The sequence below is a fragment of the Saccopteryx leptura genome, chromosome 4, assembly GCF_036850995.1.
Source record: "Saccopteryx leptura isolate mSacLep1 chromosome 4, mSacLep1_pri_phased_curated, whole genome shotgun sequence".
NCBI classification, from domain to species: domain Eukaryota; kingdom Metazoa; phylum Chordata; class Mammalia; order Chiroptera; family Emballonuridae; genus Saccopteryx; species Saccopteryx leptura.
The window spans coordinates 125,544,941-125,570,649 of NC_089506.1; the positions used below are offsets into that span (position 1 = coordinate 125,544,941).

At 52.0% G+C, this 25,709-nt stretch overlaps 2 protein-coding genes across 3 annotated transcripts in view; both read right to left on the reverse strand.

Annotated features, from left to right (window-relative positions):
* Nucleotides 1-10,820, reverse strand: part of ACTG1 (actin gamma 1) — a 47,627-nt gene extending 36,807 nt beyond the window's left edge. Inside the window, exon 1 of the mRNA XM_066381544.1 lies at nucleotides 10,816-10,820. The gene's annotated coding sequence lies outside the window, so the exon portion shown is untranslated. The remainder of the gene's footprint in view (nucleotides 1-10,815) is intronic.
* The window catches only part of NPLOC4 (NPL4 homolog, ubiquitin recognition factor), a 70,219-nt gene continuing 45,437 nt past the window's right edge, over nucleotides 928-25,709 (reverse strand). For both annotated transcript variants that reach the window (XM_066381540.1, XM_066381541.1), the window contains 5 exons: nucleotides 15,328-15,399; nucleotides 11,417-11,512; nucleotides 10,301-10,417; nucleotides 8,609-8,711; nucleotides 928-2,912 (listed from right to left, as the gene is read on the reverse strand). In XM_066381540.1, coding sequence (XP_066237637.1) covers nucleotides 2,755-2,912; nucleotides 8,609-8,711; nucleotides 10,301-10,417; nucleotides 11,417-11,512; nucleotides 15,328-15,399 — 546 coding nt within the window. In that variant the 3' untranslated portion in view covers nucleotides 928-2,754. The remainder of the gene's footprint in view (nucleotides 2,913-8,608; nucleotides 8,712-10,300; nucleotides 10,418-11,416; nucleotides 11,513-15,327; nucleotides 15,400-25,709) is intronic.

Sequence of the window (25,709 nt, forward strand, 5' to 3'; positions counted from 1 at the left end):
CCCTGGGCCAGCTGTCAATGGTGTGAATTAAAGCAGTCATCTCAGGAACAGGTTTGGAAGCAGGTGCTGAGGGCCTGCCCACCACAGGGCCCCTCAAACACCAGCAGGTGGTGTTTTATATATCCATTCAGAAAGCAGTGACTCACCAAGAGGAACAATGCTAAAAGGTGCATTTGAAGGCTGGCACCAAAATTAGAGGGACAAGATAATTCAGGCCAGCAGCATGTCACCTCCAGTCTTGTTACCCTACAACTCAGTGGGGCTCCTTAAGTTCATCTTTCACCTGCTCCCCGGTCACATGCACCTGTCTCAGCATGCAGAGGCCCAGGAGCAGCCACATGGGTGACAGGCTGGAAAGGCACCCAAGGAGGCTAGGCTCTCCTCTTCCTCCCAGAGCACCTGCTGGAAGCACAGAGCCCAAGAGCCTGGACAGGGGGAATGGGGTCTCTGTCCTCTATGGCCACACTTGACACAAAGGCCCTGCAGAGATATGTGCAGTGCACGAGGAGAGGCCAGGGGCCCAGAGTGACAGGGAAGCCCAGCAGCGCTTCAGGTGCTTTTATTAGTCCCACTGCAGGGCTGTGTCTAGGCAGCGCTAATGCAACCCAGTCCAAGCACATCTTGAGCCCCATGCGGAGCAGAGTGCAACAGACTGATTGGAGGCAGCCAGCGGCATTCACCTGGGCCAGTGAGCACTCAGTCACTGCTTGCTGGGCTGTGGTACCTGGTGGTGGCAGAGGAGGTTCACACAGGGCAGGTGGGACACACGGGACTGAGGGCCCCTCCCCTGTGGAAAGGAGGTGGCTGAGCTTCCTGGGCTGAGCCCACTGGCAGGGCACCCGCACAAATCCTAACACGGAGCTCTGACTCTCTCTGGACAATAAAAAAAAGTACATTACTATTAAATAAAGTGACTCAAAACCAGAAGCCAAGAAACCACAATGCTTTTTCTTTAGCTAAAACACAAAAGAAAACAGATGAATTATGTGGATGCCAGAACTTGAATGAGAATGCTAGTGGAAGAGAAAAGGAAGCCAGCTGGGTGGATGAAGACAAGAAAGAGTTGAGAGGAGCTGGTAGAGGCAGTGAGGTCTCAGAAGCGAGGTCAAGCACAGCTCCTGCCCACAGCCTTGCCTCTGATTATTGCAGGACCAGACTACAGAGGCCAGAGCTCCAGCCAGTGCACCCCCTAGTTGTGTGACCACAGTCCTCGGCAGGTGGCTGTGCTTTGGACTGGCTGCTCTGGCCCTCCTGCCTCACCAGATCAGCTGCTCTGCCCTGGCCAGACCCAAGTCTGTGCTGGTGGACCTGGAGGTGCTAGACAGGACTCTTGCCACCAAAGAAGCCAATACCCAGTGCTCTCTGTGCATAGCAGCTACTGAGGGAAAAGAAGGGTGCTACAGGACTGCTCCCGCCCCAGGGCAGACATGAGGTCTCTAAGCACTCTGTATCTGGGCCAGCCTCTCCCAGGGGTTCAGAGCAGCTCAGAGATCCGGCTTTTATTAAGGCAAAGAGGCATCAGCATGCCCACAGGTTCTTGGGGCAGGCCCTGGCCACAGTCCAGCCACAGACGACATGCGTGGACCCGAGGACATGTGCAAGGTCTGAACACAACCTCTGTCCTGGAATGGCCCAGACCTCACACCATTAGTACAGTAGCAACCTTCCTGTTCCCCATGAGAGACCCACATGGCTTCACAGCAGGCCAAGCCCCTACTCCCTCACCTGGGCCTGTCTCAATGACCATGTCACTGTGCCAAAGACCAGGGCTGGGCAGGGACACAGGAAGGAACTGTGTATGGGGCAAAGGGGACCAGAGCTTCTGGTCTTGAGCAGTCCAGTTCACCCCATGAGGCCTTGTCAGCAGCCTTGGCCATCCAGGGGGGCCGCCTGTCTGGCGGGAGCCACTGCTGTGCTCCTGTTCAGACAGCCCTATCTGCAGCTGCCTCGATTGTGTAGCCTGGCAGAAAAGTCTCAGGCACTGAGGTTTACTTCCAGGAGAACTGACTGCGGGCCCCGTGTCCACACTCAGTCATCCTGTACACACCCAGAGGGACTCACTAGAGAAAAGGAAGTGGACACTAGTCTCTCTTACTCCCCTTTTATGCAGCTTTTATCTTAAAAAAATAAATAAAAGTCTTCTGGGCAGGAATTACTGATAACTGTTATTACAACCAATGCCAACTTTAAAATCCCACCTGGACATCAGGTGAGAACAAGATAAAGGGTGGGCAGCAAAATAACCTGCAGACCAAGCAGATGGGAGGCCGGCAAGCCTGTGGCCACTTATGTTTCCACTGGACAATGGCTACCAGAAGGGGAAGCACTGGCCCCCAGAGGCAGGGTCTGCCCCAGGGCCACAGGGTACAAAGGCCAGCAAGAGCCCCAACCACAACCAGGGAGGGACAGGAACAAACAGCATCCAGACAGGAGAAGCTGGTGGCGGCAGCACTCCCACCTCCTCTGCAGGTGGTGATGTCGAGGCACCAGTCTGTCCACCACAGTGGGGGCTGGAATCAAGAGGCATCTGCATGAGGCAGCCCTGCTCCCCACTAGGAGCCTGGTTTTAGCCAGCAAAGCACCAGCCTGGCTCCATCCTCCAGGGAAGCCTGGTGCTGAGAGGCTTCGTAGGCCAGAGACCCCAGGGCAGCCACCCCCACCTTGCCCTTCAGGACTGCCCTCTGTGGGAACAGCTCCATGACCCTGGCTTCAGAGAGGGCTGGGTGGGCCCAGTCTTGCCAGTGTGCTGGAGCCCTAGGTCCTGGGGAGGCTGCACATCTCGCAGTTGCCAGTGCCCGGCTGGTTCATGAAGGTGCAGTGCTCACAGGCCCACATGGCGACTGCGGCAGCATGCGAAGAGCCCCCAACAGCTCCGTAATCATGGAGGCCTGGAAGCTGCACCCCGACTGTGCCTGCAGGGTGGAAAGAAAAGCAGCACTCATCTTTTCTGTGCAAGGAAAATGTTTCACCAGTTTGGGCTCTACATCACTGCCTATTGGAGTGAAAGTAAACTCTAGAAGCAACTGCTCTACGCAAATGTGGCCTGAGAACCCCCAGTATGGGTCCCATGCTTGCACCCAGAACCCTGCTGAATACAGCTGCTGGGTACAGAGCTTGAAGCCATCTGTCGGCTGTGCTGCTCTTGGCCCACCTGCTGCCCCTGCTGTTGTTGGTAGCTCTGCCCCTTGCTGCTGAGTGGTGGTTCTCTGATGGACACTCAAGTCATTTCCAGCTCTGACACACTGTGAACAAAGCTGCATGAATACTTTTGTAGGAGTCTTTGGGTAAAAACCTGGGCGTGGCTGCTGGGTCCTGCTCTCGCTCTCACAGCTGTGTGAAGGTTCTAGCTGCTGGCAGCTTCTCATTTTAGCCACTAATGAACACGCAGGGGCAGCTCACTGAGTCTGCATTTCCTTGCCAACCAAGGATGTTGACCATCGCTGACTTTTCATGAAATGTTGGGAGTCTTGCCCAGCTTTCACCCATGTTTTGTTTGGATTACTGGTTATCAACATGTATAGTTCTCTATACAATCATGTGTCATTTAACAATATTGGTCTGTGATAGATATGGACATAAAACAATCGGCCCATAGGTTACAATGGAGCTGAGAATTTCCTATTGCCCATGACGTCGTAGCCAGCGTCATATTTTAGGGCCATGCACTTCACGTCTATGTGTTGACACTGTGCAAGCATTTCTCAGCAAAGCCCATCATGGAGCATGCACAACCGCATACTTCAGTGAGTCTCGTGTCAAATACATGCACCTCCCTCACCTGTTTTCTCCCACCCTAGGCCTTGCCTTTTCATGCTTCTAACAGTCTTTTGATGAGCACAGTGTTTCATTTTGATAAAGTCCAACTGACCGAACTTTTTTTTTTTTTTGGGGGTGGGTATTTTTCTGAAGTTGGAAACGGGGAGGCAGTCAGACAGACTCCCGCATGCGACCAACTGGAATCTACCCGGTATGCCCACCAGGGGGCAATGCTCTGCCCATCCCGGGTGTCGCTCTGTTGCAACTAGAGCCATTCTAGTGCCTGAGGCAGAGGCCACAGAGCCATCCTGAGCGCCCAGGAAACTTTGCTCCAATGGAGCCTTGGGTGCGGGAGGAGAAGAGAGAGACAGAGAGGAAGGAGAGAGGGAGGGGTGGAGAAGATGGGCGCTTCTCCTCTGTGCCCTGGCCGGAAATCGAACCCGGGACTTCCGCACACCAGGCCGATGCTCTACCACTGAGCCAGCCGGCCAGGGCCCGACCAAACTTTATTTATTTATTTTTTGCATTTTTCTGAAGCTGAAAATGGGGAGAGACAGTCAGACAGACTCTCGCATGCGCCTGACCGGGATCCACCCGGCACACCCACCAGGGGCGATGCTCTGCCCCTCCGGGGTGTCGCTCTGCTGCGACCAGAGCCACTCTAGCGCCTGGGGCAAAGGCCAAGGAGCCATCCCCAGCACCTGGGCCATCTTTGCTCCAATGGAGCCTCGGCTGCGGGAGGGGAAGAGAGAGACAGAGAGGAAGGAGGGGGGGTGGAGAAGCAAATGGGCGCTTCTCCTATGTACCCTGGCCGGGAATCGAACCCGGGTCCCCTGCACGCCAGGCCGACGCTCTACCACTGAGCCAACCGGCCAGGGCCAGGACCAAACTTTTATGGTCAGTGTTTTCCTGTCCTACCCCAAGGCCTGAAAATATTCAACCTATCTGCTGTTTTAGCTTCTACCACGTGTCATGACCTGTCTTGAGTAGATCCTCGTACACAGTATGCTTATGGAGGCCAAGATCATTTTCTGTACACAGACCCCAAGTCTCACTACACATCCCTGAAGAATTACAGAACAGCCCTGGCCGGTTGGCTCAGTGGTAGAGCGTCAGCCTGGCGTGCAGAAGTCCGGGTTTGATTCCCGGCCAGGGCACACAGGAGAGGTGCCCATCTGCTTCTCCACCCCTCCCCCTCTCCTTCCTCTGTCTCTCTCTTCCCCTCCCGCAGCCGAGGCTCCATTGGAGCAAATATGGCCCGGGCGCTGGGGATGGCTCCTTGGCCTCTGCCCCAGGCGCTAGAGTGGCTCTGGTCACCGCAGAGCGACGCCCCGGAGGGGCAGAGCGTCGCCCCCTGGTGGGCGTGCTGGGTGGATCCCAGTCAGGCGCATGCGGGAGTCTGTCTGACTGTCTCTCCCCGTTTCCAGCTTCAGAAAAATACAAAAAGAAAAAAAAAAAAAAGAAAGGAAATGCTGGGGCCCTGGCCGGTTGGCTCAGTGGTAGAGCGTCGGCCTGGCGTGTAGAAGTCCCGGGTTCGATTCCCGGCCAGGGCACACAGGAGAAGCACCCATTTGCTTCTCCACCCCTCCCTCTCTCCTTCCTCTCTGTCTCTCTCTTCCCCTCCCGCAGCGAGGCTCCATTGGAGCAAAGATGGCCCGGGTGCTGGGGATGGCTCCTTGGCCTCTGCCCCAGGCGCTAGAGTGGCTCTGGTTGCAACAGAGCGATGCCCGGAGGGGCAGAGCATCGCCCCCTGGTGGGCAGAGCATCGCCCCTGGTGGGCGTGCCGGGTGGATCCCGGTCAGGCGCATGTGGGAGTCTGTCTGACTGTCTCTCCCGGTTTCTAGCTTCAGAAAAATACAAAAAAAAAAAAAGCAAAAAAAAAAGAAATGCTGGGATGCTCTTCTAAGACAAGTTTTTTATGTGTGTATTTTTCTTTTCTTTTTCTTTTATATATTTTTTGTATTTTTCTGAAGTCGGAAACGGGGAGACAGTCAGACTGACTCCCGCATGCGCCCGACCGGGATCCACCCGGCATGCCCACCAGGGGGCGATGCTCTGCCCATCTTGGGGCGTCGCTCTGCTGCAATCAGAGCCATTCTAGCACCTGAGGCAGAGGCCACAGAACCATCCTCAGCACCTGGGCAAACCTCGCTCCAATGAAGCCTCGGCTGCGGGAGGGGAAGAGAGAGAGAGAGAGAGGAAGGAGAGGGGGAGGGGTGGAGAAGCAAATGGGCGCTTCTCCTTTGTGCCCTGGCCGGGAATCGAACCCGGGACTCCCACATGCCAGGCCGACACTCTACCACTGAGCCAACCGGCCAGGGCCTGTTTTTTTCTGAAGTTGGAGACGGGGAGGCAGGCAGACAGACTCCCGCATGCGCCTGACCGAGATCCACCCGGCATGCCCACCAGGGGGCGATGCTCTGCCCATCTGAGGCGTCGCTCTGTTGCAACCAGAGCCATTCTAGCGCCTGAAGCAGAGGCCATGGAGCCATCCTCAGCGCCCGGGCCAACTTTGCTCCAATGGAGCCTTAGCTATGGAGGGAAAGAAAGAGAGAGAGGAAGGAGAGGGGGAGGGGTGGAGAAGCAGATGGGCGCCTCTCCTGTGTGCCCTGGCCGGGAATCGAACCTAGGACTCCTGCATGCCAGGCCGACGCTCCACCACTGAGCCAACTGGCCAGGGCTAAGACAATTTTTATTTTTTTATTTTTTTTTATTTTTTTTTTTTTTTTTTTTTCATTTTTCTGAAGCTGGAAACGGGGATAGACAGTCAGACAGACTCCCGCATGCGCCCGACCGGGATCCACCCGGCACGCCCACCAGGGGCGGTGCTCTGCCCCCCAGGGGGCGATGCTCTGCCCATCCTGGGCGTCGCCATATTGCGACCAGAGCCACTCTAGCGCCTGAGGCAGAGGCCACAGAGCCATGCCCAGCGCCCGGGCCATCTTTGCTCCAATGGAGCCTTGGCTGCGGGAGGGGAAGAGAGAGACAGAGAGGAAAGCGCGGCGGAGGGGTGGAGAAGCAAATGGGCGCTTCTCCTATGTGCCCTGGCCGGGAATCGAACCCGGGTCCTCCGCACGCTAGGCCGACGCTCTACCGCTGAGCCAACCGGCCAGGGCCAATTTTTAAAAACATATTAAAAAATGTTGCCTGATCGGGCAGTGGCACAGTGGATAGAGCGTCGGACTGGGATGCGGAAGACCCAGGTTCGAGACCCCGAAGTCGCTGAAGGCCCACAGTCAAGGCACATATGAGAAAGCAATCAATGAACAATTAAGGTGTTGCAACGTGCAACGTAAAACTAATGATTGATGCTTCTCATCTCTCTGTTCCTGTCTGTCTGTCCCTATCTATCCCCCCCACTCTCTGTCTCTGTTAAAAAAAAAAAAAAATGTTGATATTATGTTCTCTATATAGTACTATAGTTAAGATGCTAGAGCCAGAATTAGCTAAGGCCCTCCACAGGATCTAAGCTATATGGAGCCAGTGGGAGTTCTCAGTCTCCTGATATTGAAACACCCAGAAGCTCTGTGGTCCTTCATTGTGTTGTTTTCTTTTCGTGCAGTTCTGACAGTAGGACCAGCACTGTGTCCCTCACATTCTAAAGAGACAGAGAGCCTGACCGGGCGGTGGTGCAGTGGATAGAGCGTCGGACTGGGACGCGGAGGACCCAGGTTCGAGACCCTGAGGTCGCTAGCTTGAGTGCGGGCTCATCTGGTTTGAGCAAAAGCTTGCCAGCTTGAGGCCCTGGCCGGTTGGCTCAGTGGTAGAGCGTCGGTCTGGCGTGCGGGGGACCCGGGTTCGATTCCCGGCCAAGGCACATAGGAGATGCGCCCATTTGCTTCTCCACCCCCACCCCCTCCTTCCTCTCTGTCTCTCTCTTCCCCTCCCGCAGCCAAGGCTCCATTGCAGCAAAGATGGCCCGGGCGCTGGGGATGGCTCCTTGGCCTCTGCCCCAGGCGCTAGAGTGGCTCTGGTCGTGGCAGAGCGACGCCCCGGAGCGGCAGAGCATCGCCCCCTGGTGGGCAGAGCGTCGCCCCTGGTGGGCGTGCCGGGTGGATCCCGGTCGGGCGCATGCGGGAGTCTGTCTGACTGTCTCTCCCCATTTCCAGCTTCAGAAAAATACAAAACAAACAAACAAACAAAAAAAAGCTTGCCAGCTTGGACCCAAGGTCGCTGGCTTGAGCCGGGGGTTACTCGGTCTGCTGAAGGCCTGTGGTCAAGGCACATATGGGAGAGCGGTCGATGAACAACTAAGGTGTCGCAATGAAAAACTGATGATTGATGCTTCTCATCTGTCTCCATTCCTGTCTGTCTGTCCCTGTCTATCCCTCTCTCTGACTCTGTCTCTGTAAAAAAAAAAAAAAAAAAAAGAGAGAGAACAAGTTGTTCAACTAAACTCCCTAAGTAAGGCCTTGCAGCTTTACCAATTGCAGAAGCACTGAGGATGGTGGGGAAAAAGAAAAGCCCAAGGAGACCAAAGGTTTCTGTGCTCTCGGTACTTGTGTGAGTGTAGTTTCTGTTTCTCTAAAACAGTGATTTTCCAAATGCTCCTACGATGCTTGAAGATGAGCGTGCCCACTGCTGACGTGTGTAGAATTCCACACAGCTGTGTACCAAAGATCTGTGGCCCTCACAGCATGTATGTCACAGCACTGAAAGCCTGGGTACCCTGGCAGAGGTCCATCTGTGCCCATTTGAATGCCCATGATGCCTGTTGGAATGTGTCTGGAGTCAGGCTCACAGGCACATGGAGAAGTTTGGAAGCTTTTGCAGAGCACGTGTTGGGCCCCTGGGCTCTGGCAATGGGAGCTCAAGGGCATGACCTAGGGACTGAGAAAGGGAGGCCACTTACTGCAGAGCTGCTCAATGGTGGCCCACTGCTCAGACTTCTTCCATGTCTGGGCAAGCTCCTCATTTCTGGTCCTCACAGCCTCCAACAGCAAGCTGATGCTGTCCTGCAAGAAGCCAAAAAGGAAGGTTCCAACATGCTTTGCCTGCAGTGGACAACTCCTGCTAATTTCTTCCCTAACATCATGACATTCTTCAGAGGAGATGGAGACAACCTCACAGCTGTCGCTACAAAATGCAAAATGTCATACAGTTTGGTCTATACATATAAGTACTAAACTGAGCTAGAATTTGAATCCCTCCTAAATGGCCCCAAGTTGCTCCTGTGCCATCTGTCATCACCTAGGTAACAAAGGCTTGGCCCTTTCTACTGGGCTAGGTGGATGGACTGGAGCCCCCATCCTAAGTCCTTCCTCTCACTTTCCTCTCGGGTTCTTTACCTTCTGTCACGTCATCAAATACAGCCCAGGTCTCGGGGTCAAAATTCAGAGAATTAAAATAGTTTCTGTGAGAGATGTGCCAGCCTTTAGGGGCTTACACAGTTATTTACAGAAATGATGTCTGGAGTGGCTGCAGGAACAGCACCCGCTGCCCAGCAAGAGCCCTGGCAGGTCGGGCCCAGACTTTCACCACCTGTCCCACCAGAGCTGAAACTCTCTGGGCTTCACAGCGAAGGCATAGCCAATGGGACATCACAGAGTGCCTGGTATGAGCAGAAGGGGGTCGTTTTGGACAAAATACAGACACAAGACAAAGCTGGCAGAATACAAGAGCAGCCACAGGCCAGCTGACAATGACATGGGAGGTCAACTCTCCATTCTATTCTGACCCTTGTGGGGAATGCATTGAGTTGACTATCAGTGGCTCAGGAAGAAATCGGTCCTTTCACTTGTGGTGACGCAGTGGCTAAAGCATCAACCTGAAATGCTGAAGTTGCTGGTTTAAAACCTCAGGCTTGCCCAGTCAGGGCACATGTGGGAAGCAACTACTTTGAGTTGATGCTCCTCACCACCTACCACCTTCTTTCTCTCTCCCTCTCTCTCTTCTAAAATCAATAAATAAAGTCTTTAAAAAAAACCCAGTCCTTTCTCCCTGGTGTTCCCTTGGGTCTCAGACAGAAAGAAATCCCACCCACACCATAGCACATGCCTGGGGCCTCCTGGCTGGACACGCTGTCTGGCTGCCACACGGCTCAGATAGAATCTGCTGTGTGTACACCCACCCTCTCTCCCCTCAGTGTGTCTCACAGAGGTCAACTGTGCCACTGTGAGCTCGGGGCCTGGATACCAGCCATCTGGGCTCAGCTATTAAAGCTGCTTCAGGAGGCAGGGGACATGGGAAGGAAGCAGAGCTGCGATTCTGAAGCTGTCAGGACAGGGCTGTTTTGTGAGACCTCTGCCATTCCTTGCTGGGGGACACCGGGCTAACCACAGCTGCTTCTCCTGTGGTGAGAGCACAAAGGAGATCGGCCCAACCCCAAAGATGACACTTACATAGTGTCTTACTAAAAACGCTAAATGTGAAAAAATTCAACTTCCAATCAACAGCCCCCTGTGCAAAGCCACTGTCCATAGAATTGTAAAGGGGACTGTGAACACACATCTGGTTCAGGAGGAAAGGAAGCACCTGCACAGCCCAGACCCACCTGGAGACCACCAACACCAGGTGTCAGTGGGCATACACTCTTGTTCCATACCTGTAGAGGCATGACTTCGTTGGTGACCAGAAAGAGCAGGAGGTGAAAATCTGAGATAGTATCCAAGAACACGGAGGAGGTATTCTGTGACAAGTAGGTGGCCAAACTATGGAAGTCCTGGAGTGACGGTGATGGGACAGCAGGAAATAAATACAGCATTCTGTTACAGTTCCCAGAGAAGAGCTCTTTCTTCCCAGAATATATATAACTGAATACATTCAAGGCTGACAAGACACCCCCCTCTTTATATATCTGCTAATGAGGACCTAGGGCAGAGAAATGGACACTCTCAGTAGATCAGGGAACCTGACTGTGAGACACATGCACACGGGGGCCTGCCCTTCGCTCTCAGTGGAGAGGGCCAGGAGACCCAGGTACTACCTTGTGTAGTTGCATTGTTGACCTAGGGCAGCAGACCCCAAGGAGAAGGAGTTGTGTGTATTTGTGTGTGTGGGTGTTAGTAAATTGAACACCTTGGGCAGGACTAAAAACAGGAGGCTCAAGGGTGCCACCCCACAAAGTAGCTCTGCACTTCTACAAGCACCCTGAGTCCCTAGGCAAATGGGCAGTGAGGAGACCCAACTGTCAGAGAGGTTCTGTAAACAACCACCGCTTCAGAAACTCGCACAGTGGACATTTTTTACCCAAGCCATTTTTGCAATGCCCATGTGTCACTGGCCATCCATGTGGCACACACTAGCAGTCTCAGTTCTGATCTGGCCTGAGCTGCCAGTGAGAGTGGTGGCCACACACTCATGTAGTGCCTGAGAAATGCAGCAGGGTGACAAGAGGGGCCACTGCAGACAGTGGAGTGAAACATCTCCACAAAGAGACAATACCATCAACACATAAACAATGAAAGTTGTTGCGAGAGGACACAAAGTGACAAGTTTTGGGGAAAAAAATAATTCAACTAAAAATGGTCCTCCTGATAGATTCATCACCTGAGGTCTCGCGAGACTTGCCCTGGTGGCCATGTATCACCCAGCCTAGAGGGAGTATCACTGAGATCAGCCATGTCGCAGAAACAATGCATGGGGACAGCCTGAAAGCTGGGCACTTGGGAAAAGCAACACAGGCACCAAACAAGCAGTAGTTACTTCAAAAAGAGCTTACCTGTGTCTCACCCAACACATCCCGGTTTTCAATAGGAAATGGATTTTGAGAAATAGAAAAAGTATAAACTGGATCCTTGGGGAAAGTTGTTGTAATCTAATGAACAAAAAAAAACCCCAACCCATGACACATTAGTTGTGCTATGAACAGGGTTGTGGGCAACCCTCACAGCAATAAGCCCCAAGTTAGTCCCAGCAGCCAAAGAGCCCTGACTGTTCCACATGGAGGGACGAGTTAACCGCTGATACCACTCTCAACAAAAATTCTGACACTGACTCTGGGAAAAAAACCTGAGAATCACTTCTAATTATTTCCAAGGTTGCATCACACATGGGCAGTTCTGTCCTCTGGCCTCTATGCTATGCAACTCAAGCCTCACTGGGTCAGCCCGAGGGGCAGTTTCCATGTGATGAGCCTCCCAGACAACTCTTTCTGCAACCATGAACTCAAGGGTTAAACCACGGGCACAGAATGGATGCGCAAGGAGGCATCTCAGGTTAAACTACGGGCACAGCCCTGGCCGGTTGGCTCAGTGGTAGAGTGTCGGCCTGGCGTGCAGGAGTCCCAAGTTCGATTCCCGACCAGGGTACACAGGAGAAGCACCCATCTGCTTCTCCACCCCTCCCCCTCTCCTTCCTCTCTGTCTCTCTCTTCCCCTCCCGCAGCCAAGGCTCCACTGGAACAAAGTCAGCCCCAGGCGCTGAGGACGGCTCCATGGCCTCTGCCTCAGGCGCTAGAATGGCTCTGGTTGCAACAGTGCAATGCCCCAGATGGGCAGAGCATCGCCCCCTGGTGGGCATGCTGGGTGGATCCCGGTCAGGCGCATGTGGGAGTCTGTCTGACTGCCTCCCCGTTTCCAACTTCAGAAAAAAAATAAAAATAAATAAATAAACTACGGGCACAGAATGGATGCGCAAGGAGGCCTGTTCCCATCACTGGGTCTGGAGGGCACGTGCAGAGCAGCCGAGTAGCCCGATGACCTGAGAGCCACAGTGACCTCAGCAAGCTTGCTGAGGCCCTTTGAATTCATAGGCCCTGCTCCATGAGGCCTCTGAGGTGCAGGCACAGCTCTCCCCTGAAGACAGCTGGAATCAAAAGTTGTGTCCAGGCCCTGGCCAGGTAGCTCAGTTGGTTAGAGCATCATTCCAATATGCCAAGGTTGTGGGTTCGATCCTCAGTCAGGGCACACACACATATCAAGAAGCAACCAATAACAGCATCATTAAGTGGGACAACAAATGTATAAGTTTCTCTATCTCTCCCTTCCTCTTTCTAAAGTCAGTAAATAAAAATTAAAAAAAAAAAAAAGAGCTTGTGTCCATAGGGACTCTAAGCCCTTCACTTGGCTCAGACATGCTTTGGTGACAACAGAGGACACATTAAATCAAAATTAACCCATAAAAGCCACATGGACTACGGTCAATGTTTAAGAATCAACGTGGCCTGACTGGGCGGTGGCGCAGTGGATAGAGTGTCGGACTGGGATGCGGAAGACCCGGGTTCGAGACCCCAAGGTCTCCAGCTTGAGCGAGGACTCATCTGGTTTGAGCAAAAGCTCACCAGCTTGAGCCCAAGGTCACTGGCTCAAGCAAGGGGTTACTTGGTCTGCTGAAGGCCCGCAGTCAAGGCACGTATGAATGAGAAAGCAATCAATGAACAATTAAGGTGTTGCAACGCACAACGAAAAACTAATGATTGATGCTTCTCATCTCTCTCCCTTTCTGTCTGTCTGTCCCTGTCTATCCCTCTCTCTGACTCTCTCTCTGTCTCTGTAATAAATAAAAAGAATCAACATGGTTTCTTCCTCCTCCTGGCACCCCCCCACACAAGAACACTGATTATGACCTGTCAGCCCATTATGGTGGCCACAGTGTTTCTTCTGCAATATACCAGTGGCAGCAGCCTACACCTTGGCCAGACTTAGGGCAGCTCTTCTGGGTCCTTTGGGGCTATTTCGAAAAATGATAATGTTGCTCTGCTTTGTTTTCCACATCAGTGAAGGCCATGACTGGCTGGGACTGTGCCTCAGTAACCAGACCAATATCTTGTGGTGAAGGGAATGGACCTGAGCTACAGGGCCACATCCCAGCTGTGTGGCCTATCAGCCACGGATCCTAGGCCTCTTTGCTCATTTGCAAGATAAAAATGACCTAGGTGTCTGCACCTCCTAAGGCTGCTCTAAGGATTAAATGCTCCAACACATAAAGCCCTCAAAATGGCCACATACATGGGACTCAGTCTTAGCCACTGTCACATTGTGAAAGACAGTGACAGGGTGTCCGTGCTGCTAAAACAAAGCCTGTGTATGGCTCAGGGCCTCCCTTTGGGAAGGCAGATCTGGTAGTGAACTGGCACAAAAGAAAGCCTACTAGTGAGTGTGGAATCATGCTGACTCCTCCTCCTAAGTGTACAGTCCACCAATTTGTTTTCATCTTTTCTTTTAATCTGTCTGCATCTTAATTACACCCCAGATAGTCTTAAAAAACCAGATGCCTTTATGGCCTAGATAATAAATATGTTCTCAGAAGCCATCAGCTGGGTGGAGCATTGACGGGCTTGGCTCCAGGAAAAATGCTGCTCCAAACACAAAGCTATTTTACATCCTTTTTATTTATTTTGTTCTTTTTTATTTTTATTTTAGTGAGAAAAGGGGAGGCAGAGACAGACTTCCGCATGTGCCCTGACCAGGATCCACCTGGCAAGCCCACTAGGGGGCAGTGCTCTGCCCATCTGGGGACCTTACTCCATTGCAACCGAAGCCAGTTTTTAGCGCCTGAGGTGGAGGCCATGGAGCCATCCTCAATGCCCAGGGCCAGTTCGCTCCAATCAAGCCATGGCTGCTGCAGAAGGGAAGAAGAGATAGATAGAGAGGGAAGCGAGATGGGGTGGGATGGAGAAGATGGTCATTTCTCCTGAATGCCCTGGCTGGGGATCGAACCTGGGTCATCCACACACCGAGCTGACACTCTACCACCGAGCCAACCAGCTAGGGCAATTTTACATCCTTTATGACGTGCCTGTGCCAAGTCTAATGCAACCCAGAAATGTCCTGGCAGGCAGCATGTAGGGTACGAGCTGCTCCTGTCCCCTCTGGACAGAGTGCTGATTGCTGCAAACTACCAGGCTTTCGTCCTGCAGCAGTCACCACCTTGGGGTGCAGCCACATCTCTGTGACCAGAGCTTGCCACCAGAGAGGAGCTGAAACTCTGGGAAGACACACTGGAGCTGGTGCCTTTTGGTTCTTGGAGTTCCTTCCACCCAGGAACCACACTGCCTTCACTCAAGAACAGAGTGACAACTGTGTCCCTGGGGAACCAACTCAGGTGGAAGGCCCACCATGTGCCCAGAAGTGGCAGCAGCTATGACCAGGGTAGCACCTGCATACTCTACAGGATGAACCAGTTGGTGTTCCTTTGTTACACTTTAGTTTGGGAGAAGTTAACCCCTACTTTCATTTTTTTAATTCATTGATTTTAAAGAGACATAGATAAGGGAGAGAGAGAGCACGCACGAGAGAGAGGGGGGGGGGAGGAAAGGAGAAAAAGAAAGAGAGAGAAGCAATCATTTATTGTTCCACTTAGTTGTGCATGTGTTGGTTGCTTCCCATACATGCCCTGACCGGGGATGAAACCTGCAACCTCGGTGTCTCAGGACAATGCTCTAACCAAGTAAGCTACCCTGCCAGGGCCAACCCGTAAACTGTTTTTAAGGAAAGAAACCCTAAAACTAAAAGGAAAATCCCTTAAAACTGTGAGTTTCTCAGGATGCCAGGAGCTTGACAATTCTAATACCTCCTGGGTATCTGTCCTGTACCAGCTGTGCAAGCTGCAGCAGCTGGGCACAGCCCCACCCAGCAGCCCTGCCTCTAGCATGCCTGCTGTGTGCCCGGGCAGGGGACGACACACACTCACATCTATGATCAGATACTCCACGGGCAGCGGGCGGGCCAGCTGGGTGATCTCGTTGCCAAACTTGTCTATGTCCTGAAACGGGAAACAAAGGTGAACAGGATGAGTGGAAGTTTGCTGACCAGTGACGTTTTTCCTTTCACATGCTTGTCTTACTTTTTTTTTTTTCTTTTTTCCTGAAGCTGGAAACGGGGAGAGACAGTCAGACAGACTCCCGCACGCGCCCGACTGGGATCCACCCGGCACGCCCACCAGGGGCGACGCTCTGCCCACCAGGGGGCGATGCTCTGCCCCTCCGGGGCGTCGCTCTACCGCGACCAGAGCCACTCTAGCGCCTGGGGCAGAGGCCAAGGAGCCATCCCCAGCGCCCGGGCCATCTTTGCTCCAATGGAGCCTTGGCTGCGGGAGGGGAAGAGAGAGACAGAGAGGAAGGAGGGGGCAGGGGTGAAGAAGCAAATGGGCGCTTCTCCTATGTGCCCTGGCTGGGAATCGAAACCGGGTCCCCCGCATGCCAGGCCGACGCTCTACCGCTGAGCCAACCGGCCAGGGCCCTTACTTTTTATTAAATTATAACAATTCTTGTTGAGGTGTACAAAAAGCAGAAAGGAAAATGTGCCTTTTTTGTAAGAACCCACCTTCCATCATCTCTGGGAGCTCTTCACAACAGCCTCAACACAGAAACAACCATGCTCTCAGCTGCCCAGCAGTCTCCACGAGGAGTCCCAGCCCCGCCTGCCCCAGCTACATCTGGGCCCTCTCCTCCCCTACAACCTCTCTGTCTCAGGTCTGAATGCTAATTCTTAACCATCTTACACCTTTGGAAGCCCAATTCTACAGGAACTTAATACTTGTATGTTACTAAAAAAGTACACACACAAATGAGTACACATACACACACAAATACACAGACATGGAAACCCACCACCAATCTGTCAAAGCTGAAACTTGTTTTGCTTTGTCAGATGCACAGAACATAAAGTTTAATTATGGGGAAAAACGGCCAGCATATGTTCATTAATCATAAAATGACAATAAGTTCTGATTTATGTCAAACATGCTGTGTTCAAACAGAGCTCTAGAAATAAATTCGTAAAAACTGATGCTTTTCATTAAAGATCCTGCAGGAGGGGGTCATATTTTTATTTATTTTTTTTAGATTTTATTTATTCATTTTAGAGAGGAGAGAGAGAGAGAGAAGAGGGAGGAGCAGGAAGCATCAACTCCCATATGTGCCTTGACCAGGCAAGCCTCGGGTTTCGAACCGGCAACCTCAGTGTTCTAGGTCAATGCTTTATCCATGCACTACCACAGGTCAGGCAGGGGGGTCATATTTTTAATCTAAAGCATCACTTAACATTATATAAATCAGTCATGGAGTCATATGTAAATTATATTCCCATATGTTCCAATTATGGGTCTTACATAAAAGTTTATGTTTATTAAAGATCTCAGACCCAAATGGATGTCAAGCAGATCGTCCTGAGGCGTGCATGGCCACCCCAGCATATCCACCTTGTTGGGGACACAGAAGCTGTCCCTAAATCAGACCAAGTCTGCCGCCTCCAACAGGCTTTGCTCCTTTTAGGATGGATATTTCTGGCTGCAACACATCTCAGTTTAGCCACACTGTCCCTACCTTCTGTGTTCACAATCTAAAGAGCTGCAACAAACACCTGCCCCTCTGCATGCCTGCAGAGTGGCCCCAGTCTACCTCACCAGCTTTCTATTCGGAAGCATCAACACTCCATCACAAGACACCTTCCTGTGAACAACATAGCCATGCCTGCCTTCCTAGGAGGCTGAGTGGTACTCCATCCATCTGGGTAGGACCCGCTGGTCCCTCGGGTGGGTGTGCCCATAATGGCGTCTGCAGCCATCAGTATGGGCTGCATTCCATGGCAGCTCACCAGCTTCAACAGGGCAGCCCAAGATGGGAGCCTGCTGAGAGGGTCCTAGGGGCCTGGGGCCCCGGAAGCTGTAGTTTCTTGATGGAGGAGACGTGGTAAGAGGCAGGAATCAAGTCCAATCAAACCATATCACCATTTCCAAAAATACTCGCTTGCCCCTACAAGAAATAACCTGCAACAACTCACACGTAATTAGCCCATCTGGAATTCATTGTCAGATCTAATTAAGCTCTAATACACAGAAACATTTTCCCAGTACCTGTTCACTTTAATCCTCCCCTCCAGGGAGGTTTCTTGTTAAATGTCCTCTTTTTCTGTGACAAGCTATTCTTTTTCAAATTTACCCAGCTAAATCTCCCTGCTCCTCAAGAAGATAAATGTGCTGCACCCCCTCTTCCCTGGGGGAAAGACAGACAACGTCTATTTCTCCCCCATGCCTTCCCTGCATTACTGTTGCCAGCCAATCCCAAGCCCTATCCACCATTTGAAAAGGCAATCACTCTTTATAGGAGTCAGCAAATGTCAGGTGCAGTACCCTGGGAGGAAGACATCTTAATGCTAAGTTTGGCAGCTGCCAAAGTGTCAGCCTTTTTATTGCCACCTGGAGCATACTGGGAGAGTCAGAAATCGAGGTCCCCACTGCCTCAATACCTGCTATGGGCCACATCTGGAAATAGTGGCACCAGCACTGTGACAGCAAAGAGAAACCCAGGACCTCTGTCTTTGTGAGTGCAAAGGCATGTGGGCCTGGTGCCAGGACAGCCACTTATGCCACTGACTGGGGCACCACCCTGCTCTGGAAAAGGCAAATGAAACCCTGAACATGTTTTTCTTTAAAGACCTGACAAGAAGGGGAATAAGTGACATGAGCAGCTAGATCTGTGACTTCACAGAATAAAGCAAGAAAAAGTTCTCACAACAGCTTCACAAAGAATCACCGTTTAGGAAACAGTGGGTTGGGGTTGATGAGACCCACAGAGTGCTTGTTAGGAGCAAGCAGGACCAGTGCCGATCCAAGCTCAACACACGAACACAAGGCCATTGGGTCTACAACACGTGGTGAGTCAGGTGCCTGAGCTCTAATAGCTGGTAAGGGCAGAAGGCAATGAGAACCGGTCCAGCCCCATCACAACTTGGAGTTTAGCACGTCCCAACCCCATGCCTGCCCTCATGCCCTTATAGGGACCCTGTGGCCGCAGGCCTCCACCCTGACAGTGGACTCCTGGCAAGCAAGACTCCCCATTTCTGACTCAAGGGAAAAAGTAACAACCAAGCTCGCAGGCTCCAGTTGCCACAAAGTCCCTTCTTCTAGGCTGGGACATTGTGTTGATGTGCTGTTCAGAATCTCTTCTCTTGTTGGCTATTTCTTGGTTAATTGACAAGTTTTTCTGAACAATCCTATTTTTCATCTATTAAAACATTTCTTTTAAAAAGTTGAATAGTGCAGGGTCTTGCCATAACAAGTATATAGAAAAATGTATTATGACCTATGATAAATGAAGAAAAAAAATGGGTAAATGGGTTATAGATCTCAATGTAAAGTTAAATCATAAAAGCAGAAAACAAAAATATAGGTAAATATATACCTTTGGGTAAAGAACTGCTTCTTAACTATGATGACAAAGGCAGAAGCTATAATGGGAAAGGATTACTGTAACTCAGATCAGAAAATATCTCACCTTCTTAGTATGAGAAGTATCAAGGCAATGATGGCCTGGCATGTGAAGACCTTGCACAGCGACACAAAAGTGATACATCCCCTCAAATCGCCCATGGTACCCAGGTGACTCAGAAATCATGACACACATGCACACCTAGAGGATGGGATCCCTGAGCTGCCTGGACAGGAGGGCAAAAGACAGGGCTAGCCTGTCCATAGTTTTCCAATGTAAATAAAGTGTGTAGCCTTCTTGGATGGAACTTGGGAGAACACATAAAACCCCTTAAGTTTATGTTATCCATTGACAAAATAATGCCGGTTCTGGGAATTTTTCCCAAGTAGTTCAGAGTCAAGAGTGAGCCCCAAGATGGCGCACAGCACTGTGGGTAAGCACCAAACTCTGGGATGAGGAACAGGTGGTAAACCACGTGATGGGCATGACAGAAGGGGCCCTCGGAGAGCCCTGTCCCCTCCAGCCAGCTCCTCCAGGGAGCAATGCCCCTCCTCCCGCTGCAGCTACCTGCCAGCTTTCCCTGGCCTCTCAGCTCCACATCCACTGGCCCCACACTCCACATCAGCCCCACCCCGGCCAGGCTAGACCCCTAAAAGCAAGTTTCTGGGTCTGTCCAACATTCTCTCTGTCCTCTGAACAATCTCAGCTTCTCTCATCTACTCTCAGGGCTTTAATTTGGGCTCTCTGTGCAAGATGACCTTAAAAATGGTACTCTCAGCCCACATCTCTTGACCTTCCTGTCCCCCCATAGCAAACTGTGAACAGTGGCACCTGACCCACAGCCCCCAATGCTCTCACTCTGCTGCCACACCCACCCCACCCAAACCACAGACCTGACTTGGCCCTACATACCCTCTCCACCCCAAAGGCCACAGGAGTAGACACATGTCACCTGATTACAGAACCAGCCTTCTCACTGCGCCCCAGAACAAATCTTCAGATACAGTGGCCTCCCTCCATGACTGGTTTTCAGCTTTCTTGCTGTGTTTCATACTGGACTTCAGGCCTCTCTCACATCTCCCCTTTGCCCTTTCCTGGCTTGACTACCAGTAATGCTGCACAAGTCTCCTGCCTCCAAACCACTATTCACACATCCAGCAGGATGTTGCAGAACCACCTTCCACCTCTCTTTCTGGCTTCCTACTGCCCACCAACCCATCATACACACATGCCAGCTCAACAGACCTCTGCCCATGTGGCCCTGGATGGCTCCCTTCCCACCACCCGGGACACCTGTATAGTCACTGAGAGCCTGGGAGGAGGGACCAAGTATGACTTGCTCATCACTGTTGTCCCAGCACCTGGGCATGTGGAACACCTGACACAACATCTAAGTCTGGGCTGAGGGAAGAGGCTGCAGACCCAGTGGGGCTGCACCTGATGTGCTTCCTGCATGCAAAAGGGAGCCGGAAGAACAGGCAAAGGCTGGGGGTCTTTTTTTTTTTACTTAAAGAAAGGAAGAGAGGAAAACATCAGTTTGTTGTTCTACCCATTCATGCATTCACTGGTCAATTCTTGAGACAGAGAGAAGTACAGATAGGGACAGACAGACAGGAAAGGTGAGAGATGAGAATCACCAATTCTTTGTTGCAGCACCTTAGTTGTTCAGTGATTGCTTTCTCATATGTGCCTTGACCAGGGGGCTACAGCAGACCAAGTGACCCCTTGCTCAAGCCAGTAACCTCAGACTCAAGCCAGTGACCATGGGGTCATGTCTATGATCCCATGCTCAAGCCAGCGACCCCTCGCTCAAGCTGATGAGCCCATGCTCAAGCTAGTGACCTCTGGGTTTCGAACCTGGGTCCTCTGCATCCCAGTCCGACTCTAATCACTGCGCCACTGCCTAGTCAGGCTCATTGGTCAATTCTTGTGTGCACCCTGACCAGGGATTGAATCCACAACCTTGGAGTATCAGGATGACGCTCCAACCAAGTAACCCAGCCAGGGCCCGTTTTCTTAATTATCCATAATTTCCTACTCTTCATAATAAACACAAACCTGATTTCATGTTAATAAATGTCCTGTAGGTTAATTTTTAGAAAACCTGCCCTCCTGAAGCACCTGAAACTCTGAACCATGCCCATACCTCGAGGACCTGCTGCCCAGCCCACACTCATCACACAAGCCCCATCTAAATTCCCAAGGACCCCCACTGCACATGTGCCGGCACCGTCTCCTCTGTCTTCTCAGACATAACTTGCAGTCCCTGGTCCCCCCACCCCCCGCACCAAATCAGCCTGCACCAGACCAAGGCCAGCACACATGCGGGTTATTTCTCTCACGTGAAAAAGCCAAACAGGAGGCCGTCCTGATCCCACTTCCACACCAGCACTGCCCCTGCCCGCCCTCCCTTTGCAGCCCAGCTTCTTCAAAACTGTCTGCCTGCCCACTCAGTACCCCCAGGCTCCCCTGGGACCCATGTCAACAAGCCTCACCTTGGATGCCAGCTGCTTGTCAAGGCCCCAATAGCCACGTGGTGCCCACAGCATCCCCATTCCCAGCTCAGCTTCCAGGCTCCACTGCCACTTGGGGTATGTGCTGTCCCCGACTACTCAGCTCCATCTTATTCCCTGAAGGCTCATCAGGCTAATGGCCCTGCAACACCATCAGACCCCACACTCTGAAGTACACATCATGCTCCCAAGCTGCACCCTCACCTAACCCTGACCAGAGCCACAACGGAGGCACCAGCACCAAGTCTGAAGCTGCACCAACACCCTACCAACCAACAGAAACAACTGAGGGAGTCATCAGCATAAGGCTAATTAAACACGATGATTGGGCCACCTAGTTAACAAATATAGTCATTTATTCTGTGTAATTACAACTTAACAATTTTATTTTAAAGAAACAGAAAAAGAAAGGATAAGGCATCACGCTGGATGTGAACAGTGGTTATCATTCAATCTGCCTTCCTTCTGTCTCCCTGCCAGACCAAGGGTGCCAGAGGGGACAAGCAACTGCTGCCTAGGGAAGGAGACCATGAGGTGTGTGTGTGTGGGGGGGGCTACAAATCCCTCTGCCCAAGTGCCCCAAAAGGAACATACTGAATTTGCAAATCACACACACAGGTGTCCCCACCTGCACGGGAGGTGCTCCTGCAGCCCCCCTTCACTGGCTACACATACACCTAGCACAGACAGCATTGCTCTCCTGCGGGATGCAATGTGTATACCTGCAAAAACAGCTACACGTTTCTTCAAAAAACACTAAGAGGCCCTGGCCGGTTGGCTCAGCGGTAGAGCGTCGGCGTGGCGTGTGGGGGACCGGGGTTCGATTCCCGGCCAGGGCACATAGAAGAAGCGCCCATTTGCTTCTCCACCCCCCCCTTACTCTCTGTCTCTCTCTTCCCCTCCCGCAGCCAAGGCTCCATTGGAGCAAAGATGGCCCGGGTGCTGGGGATGGCTCCTTGGCCTCTGCCCCAGGCTCTAGAGTGGCTCTGGTCGCGGTAGAGCAACGCCCCGGAGGGGCAGAGCATCGCCCCCTGGTGGGCAGAGCTTCGCCCCTGGTGGGCGTGCCGGGTGGATCCCAGTCTGGCGCATGCGGGAGTCTGTCTGTCTCTCCCCGTTTCCAGCTTCAGAAAAATACAAAAAACAAAAAAGAAAAAAAAAAACACTAAGAGGCACATGTTTAATTTTACACTGTGCATTTTATGCTGTATATACCTCTAAATAATCCTCACACAAACGCCGCTAGCGATCAACAGTATCTCCCACGCAGGTGTCTATCTAGCCTGGGGCTGGACCTCCAGCCTGCGTCACATAGGCAACACCAGGATGTGGCCTTGGACACACCCTGCAGCAGGTCCTGCTCACAAGTCTGTTAAATCTGCCCCAAAGCCCACAGGAGCACTAGAAGGGTTACTTCAGTGTCTGCCTTCTCAGGTCGCCAATCTGCCAGGGGTACACACTAACCTGGGAAGTGTGTCTAGCTGCAGGCAGGTAAACAATGTACAGGAACAGCAATGTGACCACGGAAGCAACACGGGTCCCACGGCCACATGCAAGAAACTCAGAAGACATGGAAATAAAAACAAATTCCCAACCAGATAAAGGGTAGTACAAAAAGAAAAACCCACAGCAAACTGAGTCAATCATGAAATCCTGAGAGCACTTCCACTATGATTAAAACAGAACAAAGTGCTGGACTCTGGACCTTGTTCCAGAAGAGGAGCCAAGATGGGGAGACACTGCACGTCTCATGAGAAAAGCCAAAAGAACACATGTGCACATAGAGGGACGAGTAACAGCAGAGTTGCTCAATACAAATATGTACCAGTTCCCAAGAGCAGAAGTTTGAAAACATGATTTTTTTAATATTTTATTTATTTTTATTTATTTATTTATTTATTTATTTACAGAAACAGAGAGTGAGTCAGAGAGAGGGATAGACAGAGACAGACAGACAGGAATGGAGAGAGATGAGAAGCATCAATTATTAGTTTTTCATTGCGCGTTGCAACATCTTAGTTGTTCATTGATTGCTTTCTCATATGTGCCTTGACCGCGGGCCTTCAGCAGACTGAGTAACCCCTTGCTTGAGCCAGCGACCTTGGGTCCAAGCTGGTGAGCTTTGCTCAAACCAGATGAGTCTGCACTCAAGCTGGCGACCTCGGGGTCTCGAACCTGGGTCCTTCCGCATCCCAGTCTGACGCTCTATCCACTGCGCCACCTCCTGGTCAGGCTGAAAACATGATTTTAAAACTAAAAGTAGGCCCTGGCCGGTTTGCTCAGTGGTACAGCGTCGGCCTGGCGTGCGGAAGTCCTGGGTTTGATTCCCAGCCAGGGCACACAGGAGAAGCGCCCATCTGCTTCTCCACCCCTCCCCCTCTCCTTCCTCTCGGTCTCTCTCTTCTCCTCCTGCAGCCAAGGCTCCATTGGAGCAAAGATGGCCCAGGCGCTGGGGATGGCTCTGTGGCCTCTGCCTCAGGTGCTGCAGTAGCTCTGGTCGCAACAGAGCGACGCCCCAGATGGGCAGAGCATCGCCCCCTGGTGGGCGTGCCGGGTGGATCCCGGTCGGGCGTATGCGGGAGTCTGACTGCCTCCCTGTTTCCAGCTTCAGAAGAATACAAATAAATAAATAAATAAATAAAACAAAACTAAAAGTAGCTGGGAACAAGTCTTACATGACAAGGGGGCTGTGCAGGTGTAATGAAGGTCACTAGTCATCTGCCCTCAAAATAAAGAGATGACCTGAGTCACCTGGGCAAGCCCAATCCAGTGCTTTCAAGTCCTTTCAAGGCTGTGCTGGGTCAGAGATAGACAATCCTGCAGGCCACACTGCAAGCCGTCCTATGGATGAGGACAGATGCCAAGGAGCTCAGCACTGCCAACACCTCAAATGTAACAGAGCCACGACCCACACACACCTGTGGCCTGGCTGGCCCAGAGCAGACATGCAGCTGATCTTTGCCCAGTCTCCCAAGCACAGAGCTGTCAGGTGAGACACAGTGCTGTTACAGCCACCCACTCTGCAGCCACATTAGGGCAGCATCAGAAAACAATGGCCAAAAAACGACACCATAAACCCATCCACACAAGAAGTTCAACAGACCTCAAACACAGGACACATGATGTGTCAGGACACTGGGCACATCATGATCAAATCGCTAAAATCTATGACACGGGGAGGACAGGTCAGCCAGCAGAAAGAGTTACACTATACACAGAGGCACACACGAGGGTGACAACCAATTTCCCGTAAGAAACACTTTGAGTCAGGTGACTGGAGCAAACCTTCACCTTGTTTTCTTTTCTTTTTTTTTTTTTTTTTCTTTTCTTTCTGAAGCTGGAAACGGGGAGAGACAATCAGACAGACTCCCGCATGCGCCCGATTGGGATCCACCCGGCACGCCCACCAGGGGCGACGCTCTGCCCACCAGGGGGCGATGTTCTGCCCCTCTGGGGCATCGCTCTGCCGCGACCAGAGCCACTCTAGCGCCTGGGGCAGAGGCCAAGGAGCCATCCCCAGAGCCCGGGCCATCTTTGCTCCAATGGAGCCTTGGCTGCGGGAGGGGAAGAGAGAGACAGAGAGGAAGGAGGGGGGGGGGTTGGAGAAGCAAATGGGTGCTTCTCCTATGTGCCCTGGCCGGGAATCGAACCTGGGTCCCCCGCACACCAGGTCGACGCTCTACCGCTGAGCCAACTGGCCAGGGCCCAACCTTGTCTTCTTTTGAGAGACACAGACAGGAAGGGGGAGAGAAAAGAAGCATCATCTTGCCTGACCAGGTGGTGGCGCGATAGAGCATCAGACTGGGACGTGGAGGACCCAGGTTCGAGACCCCGAGGTCGCCAGCTTAAGCGCAGGCTCATCTGGTTTGAGCAAGGTTGCCAGCTTGAGCCCAAGGTCGCTGGCTCGAGCAAGGGGTTACTCGGTCTGCTGTAGCCCCAAGGTCAAGGCACATATGAGAAAGCAATCAATGAAGAACTAAGGTGCTACAACAAAGAACTGATACTTCTCATCTCTCTCCCTCCGGACTATCTGTCCCTATCTGTCTCTCTTTCTGACTCTGTCTTTGTCACCAAAAAAGAAAAAAAAAAAGAAAAGTATCAACTTGTATTTGTGGCACCTTAGTTGTTCATGGATTGCTTCTCATATGTGTCTTGACTTGGGGGGCTCAAGCCAAGCTAGTGACCGACCCCTTGCACAAGCCAGTGACCTTGGGTTCCAAGCCAGCAACCTCTGGGCTCAAGCCAGTGACCTCAGGATCATGTTGATGATCCCAGGCTCAAGCCGGTAGCCCTGTGCTCAAGCCAGATGAGCCCACACTCAAGCAGGCAACCTTGGGGTTTCGAACCTGGGAACT